This window comes from Squalius cephalus, assembly GCF_949319135.1.
Source record: "Squalius cephalus genome assembly, chromosome: 10".
NCBI classification, from domain to species: domain Eukaryota; kingdom Metazoa; phylum Chordata; class Actinopteri; order Cypriniformes; family Leuciscidae; genus Squalius; species Squalius cephalus.
Genome location: NC_137131.1, coordinates 19,930,856 through 19,948,286, shown reverse-complemented (window position 1 = coordinate 19,948,286; position 17,431 = coordinate 19,930,856). Strand labels below are relative to the sequence as shown.

The window sequence follows — 17,431 nt, the reverse complement described above, 5'->3', positions numbered from 1 at the left end:
AGGAAGCCTGTGGTTCAGCGAGCTCAGCTTTCTGTGCTGATACAGCGCTCTTGACCCTGTTTCTCTTCACTTGTTCAATGCCTTTATGTGCAGGATCAGGGGCTTAATCTTTGCACGCTGGTTTTGCCGTTCTGCAGCACTAGGCTTATGCAGACCGCACATGCATCACGTTGCTTGGCTGGATATGAGAAAGTTCCGCCTGAACTTGTCCAAAATTAGGTTCAAGGTGTTGTTTGAGTATATTTGCTTAATTTATCATTCATATTACAGAGGACTTTCCCTTAAGTTTGTCCACACACCCACTCTGCACGCTTCTTTCACACATTTCTCCCCCTAATCTTCCTTCTAAACTTTCCTCTGCCTTGCCTCTGTCAAACTCTCTCTCTCTCTTTCTCTCTCTCTCTTGTCCCTCCCTCGCGTTCACTCAGCTTTGAGTCAGAGTTGCATTTGTCCTCAGTATCAGCCGCAGCAGTTAGAGGAAGTGTTACATAGAGTGCAGCTCTCACTCTGACTGTCTGGCCAGAACAAGTGTTTTTTTATACACATGCCATACGATGTAGTCCATTAATATACTCACAAGGACGAAAGGTAAGTCAGTAAACTTTTTTTTCTCTTGAACTTCAACATTTTATTTCCCTAACAGACAGTTGCAGCTTACTGGAGGTAGCCTGTGAAATGTGACTTTGAGTTCAGCAAGTGAGAAACCAAGCTATCGGAAAGTTGCATAATTACGTGCTGTGTCGGTCACTGAAAAAGGCCCCTTTGTTTAGTTCCAGTTAGCCTATTTATTTTTCGTAGTACTACTGTTGGGGGGGGGGGGGGGGGGGGGGGGGGGTTTCACTGCTTTTTCATTTCCTCACTCTTTTTCTTGGAAGTACACTTAAAAGTGTCTCAGAAGTGGAGCAGTTAGTTGCATTCCGTTGCTGGTCAGTTTTAAACCGTATCTGAGAGGGTGAAATGAAGAGGAAGTTTTCTTGTGTACTCAGTAGTGGGTAAAAGTGCACCTGAGTCTGTTAAGGCATGGTTGTGTCTTGTGTGTGAGTGTATGTGTGTGTGCTTTTTGGTAAACAGCTTTAACTATCAATTACAGTAAAGAGTTCACTGTTAACACAGAGTGCAAATTATCATGCTCAAAATAACTTGAAAATATGTTGAAAACTCTCAGCATCATGAAGTGGAAAATAGACCAGTGAGTCACATTGATATGACCAGCACGTTAAAGGGTTATTTCAGGAAACCATTTATTCATGCTCATGTCATTCCAAACCAGTATACATTTCTTCTGCCTGTGGAACACACAAAAAATATATATTTGTTGGAAAATGTCATACAATGAAAGTTTGGACCCTAGCGTTATTCAAAATATGTTCTTCTGTGTTCCGCAGAAGAAAGAAATAACAACATGAGAGTGAGTAAATGATGATTTTTTGAATGCTTGAATGCTCTTTAGTAAATTTTCAATGTATAGTGTTCTTATTTTCTCTTGATTTTATGCAATAACGTTCTGTATAATTTGTGCTTGTCTTTGTGTCAGCAGTCACAGTGGTGATTATTTCCTTTTACCTCATTATGTAAGGACCAAGCTACATTATGGCATCTTGGAGGAATTCTAGCAGTATTAATATTATGGACTCGGCAGGTGAGACTTGCGCCTTTTGGAGAAACTCATAGTCTATTATAAATAAGAATGGGTACTTTGTGAGAAATTTCTATGTTAATATTTGATTATCCATTTGTATCCATTTTAAATGGATACTACTATTCAAAAGTTTGGGTTTTGTAAGATTTAAATTTTTTTTTTTTTAAAGAAGTCTCTCATGCTGACCAAGGCTGCATTTATTTGTTAAAAAAATACAGTAAAACCAAGTATATTGTGAAATATTATTACAGTTTAAAATGACTGCTTTAATATATTTTACAATGGTAAAGCTGAATTTTTACCAGCCATTTCTCCATTCTTCAGTGTCACATAATCCTTCAGAAGTCTAAAATGTTCATTTGATGCTCAATTAAGATTTCTTATTGTTATTATCACAGTTGAAAACAGTTTGATCAATTTAATGCATCCTTGCTGAATAAAAGTTGTAATTTCTTTTAAAACAGTAGTGAACAGTAGTGTATCTCACACATGCGATTCGATAAACATATCAGCATTCAAATGTTATGTTGTTGGCTTCTCTTTAAAAAGCTGAATATGCTGCAATCGAATCCGAAGTCTACCGTAGCTTGCTAACCATTATGAGAGAAATGGACACTGAGCAACCAGTTGTCAACAAAGGTAGGATTTAACAGATCACACTCACTAAAAGAACACACATATACCTAAAGGCTAAACCCTGACCCAGTTAGATGGCCAGTAGCTTCAGTGAAAAAAAAATGATAACCACCATGACCAATGTGTTTGTTCAGTAGGCCTATTTGTGTTTCTAAACCACTGCTTTAACACATCTCTGGGTTTAAAGGGTTAGTTCACCCAAAAAAGAAAATTCTGTCAGTAATTACTCACCCTCATGTTGTTCCAACCCCGTAAGACTTTCGTTCATCTTCGGAACACAAATTAAGATATTTTTTATAAAATCTGAGAGCTGTCTCGCTCCTCCATAGGCTTCTCTGTAATTTAAAGTTAGTAAAGACAATGTTTAAAATAGTCCAAGTGTTTATCAAGCGACGAGAATACTTTTTGTGTGCAAAAAACCCCAAAAATAACGACTTTATTCAGCTATTCATTTTCTTCTGTGTGGGCCTCGTAGTGTAACAGTGCAGCGCTTCTGGGTTGTACATCAGAACGTAGGCTCACTATTGGCCGACGCTGGTCATGTGTGTGATGCTGGCCAATAGTGAGCCTATGTTCTGACGTACAACCCAGAAGCGCTGTGCTGTTACACTATGTGAACTCACCCAGAGTCCAACACAGAAGAAAATTAATAGTTGAATAAAGTCGTATTTTTTGCGCATAAAAAGTATTCACGTCACATGATAAACTGAATGTTGAGCCACTGTAATCACTTGGACTATTTTAACAATGTCTTTACTAATTTTCTGGGCCGGCAAGTTTCAATTACAGAGAAGCCTATGGAGAAGTGAGACAGCTCTCAGATTTAATCAAATCTTAATTTGTGTTCTGAAGATGAATGAAAGTCTTACGGGGTTGGAACACCATGAGAGTGAGTAATTACTGACAGAATTTTAATTTTTGGGTGAACTAACCCTTTAATACACACATTATCTTCAGCCAAGTCTGTTAAGGTTATAGCCCTCTCTGCAATATTTTTGTTTGTTTGTTTGTTTGTTTCTATCTATGCATTCTGCCTAACATCTGATCCTGCATTAAAGCTGAATGCTTTTTTTTTAGTCACTTGTCATTTTTTGGTGGGCTGTAAATAATGGCGCAAATACCAGTAAATTGATGAGCGCAAATGTTGCATGATTCATTTACTCTCCTCCCAATGCTCCCATAAATGTTTAATCTAAAAAGGAAACTCCTACAAATACATATGCAATAAGGTCAGCAATAAATGGATCTACAATCTAATCAGTAGTGTCATCTGTTTATGTCAGCCTATATATAAATTTATATAAATGCCAGTTTTGAGTGACAATATCAATACACAAAATCTGACAAATACATATTCTAGCTTGGTCTGAATTGTTCATGTTTGTTCATTCTGCAGGAATGCTGAGATGGACATTACACAAGAAAGTGCAAGCCAGTTCTGTCAGGAGTCTGGCTCTGGTGAGGGTGACCATCAAGGAACTAGAAAGAGTGAGTCACCAGTTTCTATGGCATAATGCTTGTTAGTATGCTGCAGTGTAATTCCCATGTTTAATGAGTATAACATAAATGCTATTACTTTAAGAAATGACCATATAGTGTTTATTATGAGAACATTGGTTACTTGAAAATACCTGCCTGAAACACCTGATTATCTGTTGCTGCTGGAATAAAAAAAAAAGGAAGAAATTTGATTCATTATAATAACAGTTAACTATTATTAGTTAGTTATCTCATAATTAATAATGATTAACATCATTTAAACCCACAAAGGACAGCTGTAGGCTGTGAGGATTTACAGAATTTTGTGAATGACCGGATGAATAGATGGTAAACATGATTTTCTGTGTTTTTCTAACCTTTTTGTATGTAGGCTGAAAGAATTGACTGCAAGAAACATCTCATTCCTCTGCTTAATACACTCATCTATGCTGTGATGCAGGTAAGAAAAATGGCTATACTTTTATACCTTTTACGTTCCTTTATTTTTCTTTTAAACAAGTGATTCTCAACTGGATTTGCTCCATATGATCCAGATTTTACATCAAGTGGTGATCCAACACAGTCAAATTGTTTATCGCAAATTTTTTTTTTTATATATAAATAAAATGAAATGTGTTGTTATTACCATAAACTGAATCTAAACTGAAAAAAAAAAAACTTTACTTGACGCACAATGAATAGGACATTTTAATTGTATTGGTGCTTACCATATTATAGCACTAAAAGAGTTTGATTGGAGACACAGTTTTTGACGTCTACAACAATACAGTATATGTGTTATTTATAAAATGCAAGCTATCGTAAACTGTGGATGATTATATGGTTGATTACATTTTATTTTTGCATTTAGCAAACATCAGAACAGACTAACCAGTTAAGAAGCACTGTTATAGACATTGGCACACATGATTGTTCAGATGTGATTTTTGCATATAAGTCTCAAACTCACACATTCTCATTTCTAAATTTGGTCAGTTCAACGAAACTGCTTAACTCCCTGCATGAACACCCACGTGTTTCTTTGCAGACAGTATACATTCCTGATGACCTCTATAAAAGAGTTTATGACTTCTGCAAGAGGTTGTTGACTCTGCCTCAGCCGTACTGTACTGTGGGCTTCAGTTATGCTGGGCAAATGAAAGCAGAACGATTAGCTCCAGGTTAGTCACCTTTTTAAATCTTCAGACAAAGTATGACAAACATTCTCATCTCTCTTGATTTTGGTGTTGATTTTGGCTTGTTTTTTGCAGCCAAAAAAACAAACTTATCAGTCAATCAAGTTGTAAACAAAAAAGATGATCCCTATGAGTCTGAAGTACATTCTTGCTTGAGTTTGTCTTGTTTCTTTCCTCATAGGCCTTTTGTATCAGAAAAGGATACTTGCAGAACAAAATCTAAAAAATGAACACTATCCCCAGGAGAGGTGAGTCCCTTTCATACCTTAGCAAAACTTAAAACATAACAGTTGTTATGTGTATTCAATGCCTTTCCTTATTTGCAACCTGCATGAGGACTATATCATCATTATCACACAACTGCTAATATATTTCATTGACCTATAGTGTTTAAACTATTAAACACTTATTTAACCCTTATTTTAAAAAGAGTGTGTTTTATCTTTAAATAACTGCACAAACATACACATCGTTTAACAAAAAGAAGTTTCTACAATGAGAAAAACATGTAGGGCGTGACTTGTTTTTGTCCATCGGAGCTGGTTGAATCATTGTCGGGTAGTTGCCGCAAACGTTTCATGTTAGTGTCACATTTCTGGAGCGTTTTTCTTTCTTATCTTTTTACAGCAACATTCTATAAACAAATACAAACTGTTCATTTCGATTTAATGTTTTCTTTAACATTAATGCAACATGAGCAATAGTACAAGCTAATATGAAATAATAATACTTTTATAGCATTTGTTATTATTGGGTAATGTTCATTTCTATATACTAATACATATCAAGTTAACAGTGGAGTTTCTGTGCTTTCTAATTGTTGAAACGAGTACTACCAGATTTTTCAGTTTTTGGAAGGCTATCTAAATGTGTAAATATAGAAAGTAATAAGGAAACAACTGTTGTCACGGCTGTTTATTAAAAAGATAATACTGATTTGATTGGTTAGATTAAAACAAAGGTGTGCCCTTTTCTAAAGAACCCCACATAACATAGGAATAGAGGGTGAAAACTAGAAGATTAATTATTTGTAAAGTCAGCCGTTTTTAATATGTTGTGCATCCAGATATTTCAAAGCCTGTTAACCCAGTTGCTGATTGTTTTGCACTGGTAATAAATTGCTTCCATTCTACAGGGTTGATGTGGCTGCTGAAGTCAGCAGGAAGCTTTATCAAATAAACTTTCACTTCAGCCCAGGCAGAAGTGAATCAGAATGTTTAGTTTTTTTTCACTGTGTGACTAATTGTGTCCGTGAGGTTTGATTGGCTATATTCTGTATTCAGGGTGTTTGTGTTTGCGGATCCTGCGGTGTTTTCCGAGTCTCTCAGCACTGTCCTGAAGGCTGACATTGAGGCTCAAGGAATGGTCCGGACCCCGTTGAGCATGATGCGCTGTGTAGTGCAGCACAGTATTCAGGCGATACTGGGAGAGGATTGTCACGGACCCTCTCTCAATGATGCGCTGCAGGTTGGTCATTTTATTTAGAAAAGCTGAAGTTTTGGACTAGCATAGTCAAGTTTTTGTGAACCACAAGAACTGCCCATTTACTGAAAAATTTCTTTGAAGAGAAAGCATGAATTATTTCTAAATGAAGGGGAAATTGCCTGTACCTACATTTAACTTCTGTATAACAGTCGAAAAACTCTATAATTTTAGTTAGACTACACAATGATGGAGACAAAGGGTGAGCATTTATTGCAGGTCAGCATCTCTCTGTCTCTGTCCACATGTCATCTGTCTGCAGTTTGTTTTCAGAAAACTCAAAGCAACAGGACAGGACATCCACAGGACATCCCATATGTGTCTGTCTGAATTATGGCTATATGTTGTGTGTGCATCTGCACGTGTGATTTCATGCTGTCTATGTGTTTGTGTGTCTGATTATCTATGTGTCTGCGCTCATGACAGGACTTGGACCAGGACGTGGAGTCATACTTCAATGAAGTGCTTGCAACAGTAGAACAGAGCACAGATGTGAACAGAGGTGGACAGGGTCAGATCAGACAGAAACTACAAGAGTTATACTCACAGATCCTCTGTGACACCAACAAAGGTGCACTACACCTACTTCTATTCTATTCTATTCTATTCTACACTATTTCTATATTCTTATCTATACTCTCTCACAAACACAAATAAACACTCTTGACAGACTCCATCTGTACCAAAATAGCTTTTTCTAAAATATCTTCTCTAAAAAAAGATCTAGAACTAGATATTTTGTTATTTTCCCTTTTGATATCAGATGTGTTTGCCGGATCAGGAAGCAGGATTTGTTTGTGGTGTCATTATGACTGTTTTGGTTTTCAGGTCTATTGTCCCATGGCTCCTTGTGCGATGTTCCACTTCCCAATCCGGAGATTAGTTTCCATCTGTGGTGGGAGGAGGAGGAGCTCTGTGAGTGGGATTCTTTTACTAAAATATTTTGGAAGTGGCTATTTGCACTAATACTGTTACAAGACAATATTGCAAGTGTAATGTGTACACTTTTCTTTGCACTAAGCATTTGTCTCCATTTGCAATATAAAATAGTATGTAATAAAAACATATTCAGTGCATATTTATCAAAATCATAAATTAATGCTGCCTTATCTGGACTTTACTTGCCCTATCTCTAAAGCCCACCCCTACACCTACCCCTAACTATATTAAACCTGCTGATCAGTAAAGGTGTCTCAAAAGTCCATGAAGGGAGCCACGTTTTTGAGCATTGTAACAAAGAGAGCTGCACACATTGCAGTCGATGTGCCGGCCTGTCCGATCGATGCGAGGATATCACATCCAGTTTCAATTATAGGCCTATTAAATGCCCATTAAACACTTTATTCCTTCTATTAAATACCCATTATTGCTTTATTTACACTTGTATTTAAAATGAACACCTTTCCGAGCTGGTATGCAATGGGAAAAGAGATAAAAATGGGATCAGAAACAGACATATTCAAACTTGGATCAGTCATGTAAAATCAAAATTGAGTGTCCATCACTGACCCCGCTACTGATTTGGTTTCTTTTGTTAATGTAAATGTAAGTTAGTGTAAATTGTCTTTGCCACACAAGATGGGCACTTAGTGTAAATAAATATACTAAAATAATATTTTCTCCATTAATACAATAATGTTGTGTTGTGTTGTAATGTGTTATGATCATTTTTAACAGAAGATACAACTTGACTTTCTTAGAATCTAAGAAACTTGAATTTCTTAGATTGCAGATTTTAGTATCTTGGCAAATCTGAGCATAGTTTATGACATTGTTGAAATCTCTTATGATAATCTAGAAGGATATATTTGAATTATTACACAGTAGTTTGATTTTTTTTTTTTTTAGGAAGCCTAAAAAGAATAAAACAGTCTGCATTAGATTACAGCAACAAACACAATTTTTCAGGGTTAGGTCACATAAAAATAGATCCTAGCACACATGAACTCATCCAAACCCACGAGAGTTACTGAGATGAGGCTGTTCACTAAAATACAACATATCCTTTGATCGTGTCTGTCACAGGGAGAGAACTGGCCAAATTCATCCGTTCCGGATCCTACGGTGAAAACCTCTCTCTTAACCCAGATGAGTTCTATATGTCGGACCTCCACACAGAGCTCAACTCAGAGATGCCACGGCACTCTGTCATGTCGACGGACAGCGGTATAGAGCGTGACATGCAGGGACCCGAGGCTTCTGACATGGAATTTACTGGAGGAAGCTCAAAGTCTGAAAACACCAGTGGGCGGCTCTCACGGCGTGGAGGAATCAAGGTGAAGCCATCGGTCACTGACAGCATGGCCCTGATGCAGGACGCACTGGAGGAGACGGGCACAGCTGGCAGCAGTGGCACACTGCAGAGGAGAGCAGGAAACAGTGGGACCACCTTGCCCAAAGAAGAACGGGACTACACTGCTAAAATAGTGGTGATGGGAGATGACCGGGCAGTGGGAAGGCTAGCCAGGGCGTACTACTGGTTTAGGTAAGAGATGATATGCCATCTGTGATACTTGTTATTATTTGGGTCAAAGACATACGAGAGTCTCTATGATAAAGAAAAGAAAAATCGGTAACACTTTAGAATAATGTTCAGTCATTAACGAATAACTACACAGGAGCAAATGAGTAGCACAATATTAACACTCTAGTATTTACTATTGACTAACAAGAAACTCTGATTAACCAATTAGTATGTAATAGTGCTTTGTCGAATGTGGTAATTCACTATTAGCTAACCAATAGCTACTATTTTTTCATACCTCCATGTCTACTAAGAACTACTATATACAGGTTCATAATTAACATGAATAATGCATAATTTATAATTAATTCTGAAGTGAAGATCATGGTAACCCACTAGTAATGACTCAAGTATTACCAAATCCTTCAGAAGGAATTACTAATTGTTTGGATTGTAAGGTTTTTGTAAGGTTTTGGACATTAATTCCTTCTGATGTATTAAGTAACACTTGAGTTAATTAACACTTACCATGATCTTCACTTTAGTAGTTCCTTTAGAAGGATTTATTAATACTTGAGTCATTACTATCCAAAACCTCAAAAGCTTACAATGACTACAGTCAATATTTGGAAGTTGTCATGTTTTTCACTTTAGAATACTGATCCAAATAATTAGTAATTCCTTCTGAAGGATTTGGTAATACTTGAGTCATTATAGTGGGTTACCATGATCTTCACGTTGGAATTAATTATACATTATGCACATTTACTATGAACCTGTATATAGTAATTAGTCCTTTGGGAGGTATGAAAAAAAGTTATTTTTATTTTTATTATTGTTTTATTATTACACAGACAGTTAAAAAAAAACAGAGCAATACAGTCAAGGGAACATTATCTGGACTTTTTCAAATCCCCACATTTAACTCTGAATGATACACAAAACAGTAGGAAGAAAACCAAGAAGAAAAAAAGAAAAGAAAAAATGGGTGAATTCAGACAAGAACTAGACAAACCTCCCCACCCCACACACACTTAAACTCCTCTGGAGGATTAACAAGACACTGCAATATCTATAATAATAATAACAATAATAAAGTAGTAGTTTTTGATTAGCTAATAGTGTATAACTACCACATTTTACTAAGCACTGATACTTACTAATTCATTAATCAGAGTTTCTTGTTAGTTAATAATAGTTACTAGAATGTTAATGGTGCATTACTCATTTGTTCCTGTGTAGTTGTTCATTAATACAAAACAGTATTCTAAAGTGTTACCGAAATATCTAGTTTAAAAAAAAAAAAAAAAAGAAAAAGTCAGTCACACCACTTTTTTAAATATTAATAAGCTGTGTGGTCCTACCTATAATATAATTTCCTGAATACTATTTTTCCGCATGTTTCTGAAAGTTGTTTGCACCACACAATTTTGTTGGTTGCACCACATTTTTTCAAATATTTCTTTCTCCTTAGAAATTATAATAAAAGATTTTGCCAAACTACTTATTAAGGTTTTCTCTTCAGTAATTGTATTCTTTTAATGAGGCTCTTTGACCATAATGATATCAGGACAGTTCTCCCTGATATTTCTGATACAATTTGAAGGGGACAAGCTAATAGTCCTAAAAATGGCTTAAAACAGTAACAACATTCATATATACTGCAGATTAAAGGTGACTTGATTTCTATGGTTGTTATAGAGTAAACATAGTGTAAAGACCCTATAAACAGATCACTTCAGTTATTGTTACTGTTTATTGAAGAAGCCTCTTAATTATCTGTAATGAGGAAGTTATCAGAAAGTTTCCTTTTTTTAAAACACTGTCTATGACAATTGTTTGACTTTGCTTCACAGGAAACGGGAAGCCAGGAGACGGTTTCTGACTACGAAAGTCAACCTACAGATGTACTACATCCCTGTTGCTCGGCAGTCGTCTGCAACCTCCCCTGTAAAGGTACAAAGAATCATACACTTTTTCTCTTTAGGTTCACGTGTGGCAAGTGTACTGTGATGGATACCTGTGATTAGTTTACTAGTGTAGGGAAAAAAGTTTTAAAAATACCTTCCATTTTAGCAGAACTAGCATGATCTTATATAACTTTTGTTTTAGGAGACCGTGCCCTCTGCAAGCAGTAACTTCTGTGCTCTGGGCTCTTATCTTGGAATGGTGGATCCGTGGTATGACTGCAATGTCTGTAGTCTTGGACAGATGATTCCTGATCTTGCGAGAACGGTATGTGAAAAGATAGGCAGATATTTAGCATATTAGCCATTCTTGGGTACAAATATATGGTCATGTATTTTTAGCAAGTGATGCCAGTCAGAATGGAATGAGGAAGTTTAAAAGTTTCTCTTTCAGGCATTTTTCTTTTCAGTCATTTCCTTGTATAAATGCAAAGCCAGCAACTGTTCATTGTGAAGAACACTTAATTGGCATTTTAGCTTATACGTTTGTTTTAATTTGTTAGGTTGTTTATTGCTTTGTATATAAAGAAATGTGTGAACAACTGACATCATTTAATCCCAAAAATATTTATGTCACAGTACTCATGACACATATTTAAACATCCCCTTACTTCTAAAAAAAAAACCCTACTCATTGTGAAAATAATATACTTTAAAGAATATTTGAAAGTGCAGACTGAATGTAATGTTTCCGGGTTCTTAATTGCATCTTAAATGAAATGAAATGAAATGAAATATATTATAGTTTAAATGTATTTTAAATACATCAACATTTTTAGACATTGAAGTAGAATGTCTAAAGTGGACCTTCAAAACAAAGTGTAACCTACTTTTATAGTCTTGGAAATATGGCTAAAGTGCACCTTTTAAAAGTTTACTTGAGTGTGTAAATAAACTTTGTCATGGAAGTGGCTTTTCATTTCATTAATATATATCATCTGCAAGTACAGTTTTTAAAGTATATTAAGTATATTACAAGTGCACATGCCATACAATTTACCGCACTTCTTCTTCACAAGAGTCAACAACATCACTCCCAGTAAATGTTGTCAGTGGTCAATTTTTTTGTCAATTTTTCTGGTCTTTAAATTATAAATAACTTTACATGAAAATGGTTCTGCCATGTTTTATTTTTACTTTTCCAGGCCAACAGTGGCAAACCACACGAATCTGACCTTTTCTTAGCTGACATCATCTCGTACTACGTCCGAATGGGACAGCAGCCAGTGTACTTCAACATTTACTACATCAAGGTGAGAATGAATGACTTTTAGTAATGTTTTATGTAGTCAGTTTTTTCAGCTATGATGCAATGAGAATAAGGTGTAATTTAGTAGGTTGCAGTAAATACACAATACAAAATAAGCATAAAGGATGTGAAAGCAGTTTGAGAGAAGAGAAAGCATAAAGAGTTATCGATATTGTTTCATAATGAGCCACAAGTTTGCCCAGAATGCCAAGCTGTTGAATATAGAACACTTTCTGAACTATAACATAACAGTCTTGTTTTTATTTTCCGTTCTACTTGTGCAGATTCACTTTTCCAACAAGTCCAAAGAAGCTTTGGAAGAAGTTTTTGTCACAGACCTGGAAGTGGATTTCCCAGACTTCAAAATGGCCCAAGTAGCACAAAAAGGTGTGTGAGAGACTTGCATTTTTAACTTTTTAACTATATTCAGCAACAAAAGTCAGGACAAGTATAGTCATTGGCACACACAAAAAAGCCAGTGGTTTATTCGTCCAATATTTAGAGCCCACATTCTTCCCTCAGACACTGCCAAACAGAAGAAGATGCCTGCTGAGCTCTGTGGGGCTCTGATCTCCTTTAGCTACTTAAAAGTGAGTGTGACTTATGCTGTCTATGCTTATATGATTATCGAAGTATTTAAACAGTATTTTCATGTAGTCACACACAATGTGACTGTGCTGAATTGTCGGTTTTCCAGTGAGTCACATTTTTATAGTTTCAAAGAGGCATTCTAGATTTTTTTCTAGAGTTAAAAAGTAAATGACCAGCAAATGTTAGTTTACCTCATATGACCCTTCACATTCCTTTTAGGTGTCTCTAAGCAACAGGGAGGTTGAAAAAGGGTTCTCTCTCAGAACCACTGGCGCCCAGATTTCAGCAATACCAGAAAACAAAACTGAAGGTAAAGTGAAATTATTTTAATGAAAGGTATTTGTTTTTGTTAATCAATTTAGATCAACTTAAATTAAAAACCTAAATAAATTTAAATCAATGACTATTTTTTTCTTTCCATTTGTAGATCTCAACTGTCTCACAGTTACTTTCAATGACACAAAACCAAAGAGTAACACGGTAAGCTTGGCTAAACCTTAGAAACTGTACAAACTGAGAAAACTGTGTATTTTAAAACATTTTTGAGAGAATAGAATGGAAAATATTGTGCTGGCTGTCAGCTTGGGATACTGGTATGCTGATGCTCTGCTTGGCTATGCTGGTTAGACAAGCATAAATCAGTCTAGCCCGCTCAGCTGCTTCTTCTGCGGTGAACGAGGACTCATTGCTCTCCTCTGATTCTGACAAAATAGACGTGTTGTCAGTTGAGATGGATATATCTAAAAGATCTGTTTCCTGCTTCACGCAGCAAAGCAATGAATACGATGAGCTATTGGAGCTTATGACTCATGCCACAGCCTGGCTAAGACTGGACTGGTCCGGCTCGAAACACAAGACTGCAGATGGTCGCTTAGATTAACCATAATCTCCCTGTCCTGCACACTGAGGTGTCAGATTCGTGGGGACATCCATACTCTGCTCGCGTAGTTAGTTATTCGAATGTGGAGGGGCTGTGTGAGCAGGGTTATAGGAGAATGCATCCGGGGACATCCTCAAAATGCTGAAGGCTCCTGTTTTGCCCTCTAAGCCATGTCAGGCAACATTCAGGCTGGTGGGCATAGTGTATGCAGTGGCTGGTCAAACTGGTGGAGCTTTGCACACTATGGCAGTACTGCAAGCCTACAAGGCAGATCTGCTGATACAGTCTCTGAACTGTGTATAGCCACAGATCTAGCTCTTCGTACCACCAAGCATGTGGCCCGCTCCATTGGCTGGTCTATGATGGCTATGGTAGTGACCGAGAGGCATCTATGACTTAATTTGTCAGGCATCAGGGAGTGTGATAAAACGGTCCTCCTTGATGCCCCTGTATCGCCCTCTGGACTTTTTGGCACTGCAGTTGAGATGGTGGTGGGCAGGTTTAGAGAGGCGAGAACACAGTCCTGCCGCCTTTGGGAAGTATATCCCTCGCCGGGTCAAGTCTCCTCTTAAATCGTCTGGTTCCTCACCAGGAAGAAGTTCCTGGAGAAAGGAGCAGAAGGCGAGTGTGGCTGCCCGAGACTCCCCTCCCAGGAGTGGAGAGCAGAGGTTCTGTAATAGCTCTCACCGCATTTTGTACCTTTTCTTCCCTTTCTTCCAGTCTCCACATCCATCACCCCAAACCCCATCAGCCCTTCTTGGGTTGCAGGAAGTTGCTTTCAAACTAAAACTTAAGAAGGGAATGGCATCAGGTTGAACCTGCCACTTGTGGCCCCTCAATTATGTTAGTATTGGGGTGACCTAAACTGAGATTGGGCCCACTCCTTACCTTGAAGAAAAGTAAGCTAAGCTTGGTTTAGTATTCATGAGTGCAGAATGGGTTAGTCGCTCTCCTTGTTGGGTCGGTTTATGTAGGTACTCACTTTCAGAAGTAGAACTGGATAGATAATTGAGATGACTGAATAACAGTTGTTATACTCTCTTGTCTGTCACCTTCTCCAGGACTGGATATTAATCAAGGTTATGCTCCTTCTCATTGCCCCAGCGTATTGGTTATGGCTAGCCTATCTAGATGTGGGTCATGGACTTAGGACAAGATTTACTGGTAGCTCTGCACTAAGGGATCTAGACTCTCCTGGAGCATGGCTCGGACTAGTTTGAGAACCTCATTATATATGGTCATAGAAACTTCAGGGTTTTTCCTTACATTGCTATACTAGTTACTGTTAGCCATCAAGGTGTGTAACACTCGCCCTCTGACACATTATTGGCTCAGGGCTGAGGCCTTCGAGTTAGTGCCTAGACCTAGGTTGCTAGATTGGCTCTAACTACTAGAGGGCATTGGTCAGCAAAGGGTAGTTGGTGTTGACGTCCCCATAGCATCAGAATCTGACGCATCATTGAGTTCCCTCGAAAAGGAATGTCTTAGGGTTACATATGTAACCCCGGTTCCCTGAGAAGGGAACGAGACACTGGATCAGATTCTGACGCTATGGGGACGTCAGTACCAACTATGTTTCCATGCTTTGGGCATGCCTGTGTGTCTTTTTTCAGAAAATACAAATCTGATGTGTTGTCAGGCGCCCTTCTTATACTTTAAGGTGCACCTTGTGACGCCATCACACTGCGTCGGCCAATGATTGGCTTGATGTTACATGTGCCTCAGACACCAGGTTCCGTGAGGACGCGTAATACATACGTACATACGTAACGCTAAGATGTTTTACATTGTTGGACTGCAATTGTGAAGTGTTTTTTAGAGTAGGAAATGCAAATTATACCTGATTAAGTTTGGACATTTATGCTGTTATTTTTGTTATAAGGAGACAAAGATCAGAACATGCAATTTTAAATTGAAGACGCCAGACAAATCAACTTTCACAGTGCGTTTGGACAAAGACTTTCGAAGGAAATTTATGAACGTTGAGAGGTGAGAAATTCTGCTCAAATTATCATAATTTTAAACCTACACTGTTGTTTAAAATGTTGGGGTCAGTAAGTTTTTTTTTATATTTTTGAAAGAAGCCTCTTACGCAACAAGGCTGCATTTATTTGATTGAAAATACAGTAAAACAAGTCATATTATGAAGTATTATTACAATTTCCTGTGATGGCAAATCTGAATCTTCAGTGCCACATGATAATTCAGAAATCATTTAAATATGCTGATTTGGTGCTCATGAAACATCAAACACCAAAGTTGAAACGGTTCAAACTAGTTTATCTAAGTTTAAAGGAACAACATTTATTTGAAATAGATATTTGTGTGACAACATGTCTTTTTTTACTGTCACTTTTGGTCAATTTATTGCGTCCTTGCTGAATAAAAGTATATAAAAAAAAATCTTACTGACTGGCCTTTTTCTGATCTTAAAGTGATATTGATTTGCTTGTATTTCATTATATTTTCTAACACAGCATTGAGGTCTCTCCATGTCGAGACCCTGGATATTATATTCAAAAATCCTTAAAGTCAAAGTTCATGACAGAGGACGACATCGATGCTGGACTGAGCAAATACATGAGCAAAGGATTGCCTTTGCCCATTAACACGTTTGCGGGAATAATCGACTAAATGATCAAAGATCAGGATAGAGAGGTTGCTGCAAACATAAAGGCCAGTTCTGGACTCTTGCAATATGTGTATTGTGTTTTAAACAATGCACTATTCAGTAGTGTCTGTATGTGATCAAATGATCAGCTAAGACACTTCACCAAGCAGGTTTTACTGCATTATGTACTTTCATTTGTGAATCACAAGTTGATCAATCCAGGAAGTATTTTAATCTGCAACTCGGCTAACTTACTAACACTAAATGTAGTCATGGTATTGAGTTTCTCAAAGACTTAAGAGTTACTTGAACTTGTTTGACCTTGTTCTCTGCATTAACAATGAACCTGTTCCTTAATGTGTAAAAATGAAGTGCATGTGAAAGAGAGAATTCTCCATGCCAAGTTTTGCCAAGTCTTTTATTAGGATTTTCCACCAGAAAAATGATGTTTTATTACAATATAATGCAGAAATAATGTGCAGTAGTTAGTCTGCACACCGAATGCCATTTGACCAAGTGTTTCAGAGAAACTGACTTTACCTTAATCGACCCCCATGATTTGCACTTCTTTGATACATGTTTGATGACATTTGGTGATGATATTTGTTTACATTTGGAGTTTCATGAGAATGACATGTTTTTCAGCGTCAACAACATTATGTTTAAAATTATAAAGTATAGTGGATATAAATGTTTCTTACTGTCTATGTGACTGATGTGTAGAACAGCACTATTGTTACACAAATGGTTCAATCTTTGAAAGGTTGTGTTGTGCATTAAGCTGGTCATGAGTGAAAATCTTTCTTTCAACAATTATTGGTGCAAATATTTTGATCTGACTTCCTCACATGATTGTCTGTACAGTATTTTGATTTTGTCTTCCCAGTCTTCCAGTTTCCATATCTTTTGAAGAACAAATATAATCTCAATAATATAATTAGCCAAACTAATTGAGATCTAGGCCTATATCTTTTATTTTTATGGAATTCATTCATTCCAACATTTTGCACAGTTGTTGATTTGACCTCTGGTTTTGTAAATATTGTAATTTGAATTTGCAAATGCATATGTTAAAAATAAATGTTCAAATGACTGGAAAAGCCCTGCAAAACCCTGCAATAAGCTTGGATCCAGATTTATTCACACAGTTACGATGTATAACACTTTTACCACAAATAAAATAGAAACAAACGTATATTTTTAAGAAGAAGAAGCGTTATTATGATACTGCACAAAA

The 17,431-nt window shown here is 37.0% G+C and overlaps 1 protein-coding gene across 5 annotated transcripts; it reads left to right on the top strand.

Annotated features, from left to right (window-relative positions):
• Positions 1-422: 422 nt before the first annotated feature.
• pik3r6 (phosphoinositide-3-kinase regulatory subunit 6) lies at positions 423-17,396 on the top strand. Of its 5 annotated transcripts, none has more exons than XM_079883177.1 (21): positions 456-588; positions 1,386-1,408; positions 1,538-1,639; positions 2,189-2,278; positions 3,672-3,763; positions 4,146-4,214; positions 4,803-4,935; positions 5,132-5,198; positions 6,234-6,417; positions 6,859-7,003; positions 7,261-7,347; positions 8,458-8,917; positions 10,753-10,852; positions 11,009-11,131; positions 12,009-12,116; positions 12,397-12,499; positions 12,635-12,702; positions 12,923-13,013; positions 13,131-13,183; positions 15,466-15,572; positions 16,061-17,367. In XM_079883177.1, the coding sequence occupies exons 3-21, from the start codon at positions 1,591-1,593 to the stop codon at positions 16,215-16,217; spliced, it is 2,286 nt and encodes a 761-aa protein (XP_079739303.1). In that variant the 5' UTR covers positions 456-588; positions 1,386-1,408; positions 1,538-1,590; the 3' UTR covers positions 16,218-17,367. The 5 variants fall into 5 exon arrangements, with proteins under 5 accessions (XP_079739300.1, XP_079739303.1, XP_079739301.1 ...); XM_079883175.1 differs by having other exon boundaries at positions 1,535-1,639; XM_079883174.1 differs by lacking the exon at positions 1,386-1,408 and having other exon boundaries at positions 423-588; positions 1,535-1,639; positions 16,061-17,396.
• The last annotated feature ends 35 nt before the right edge of the window (positions 17,397-17,431 follow it).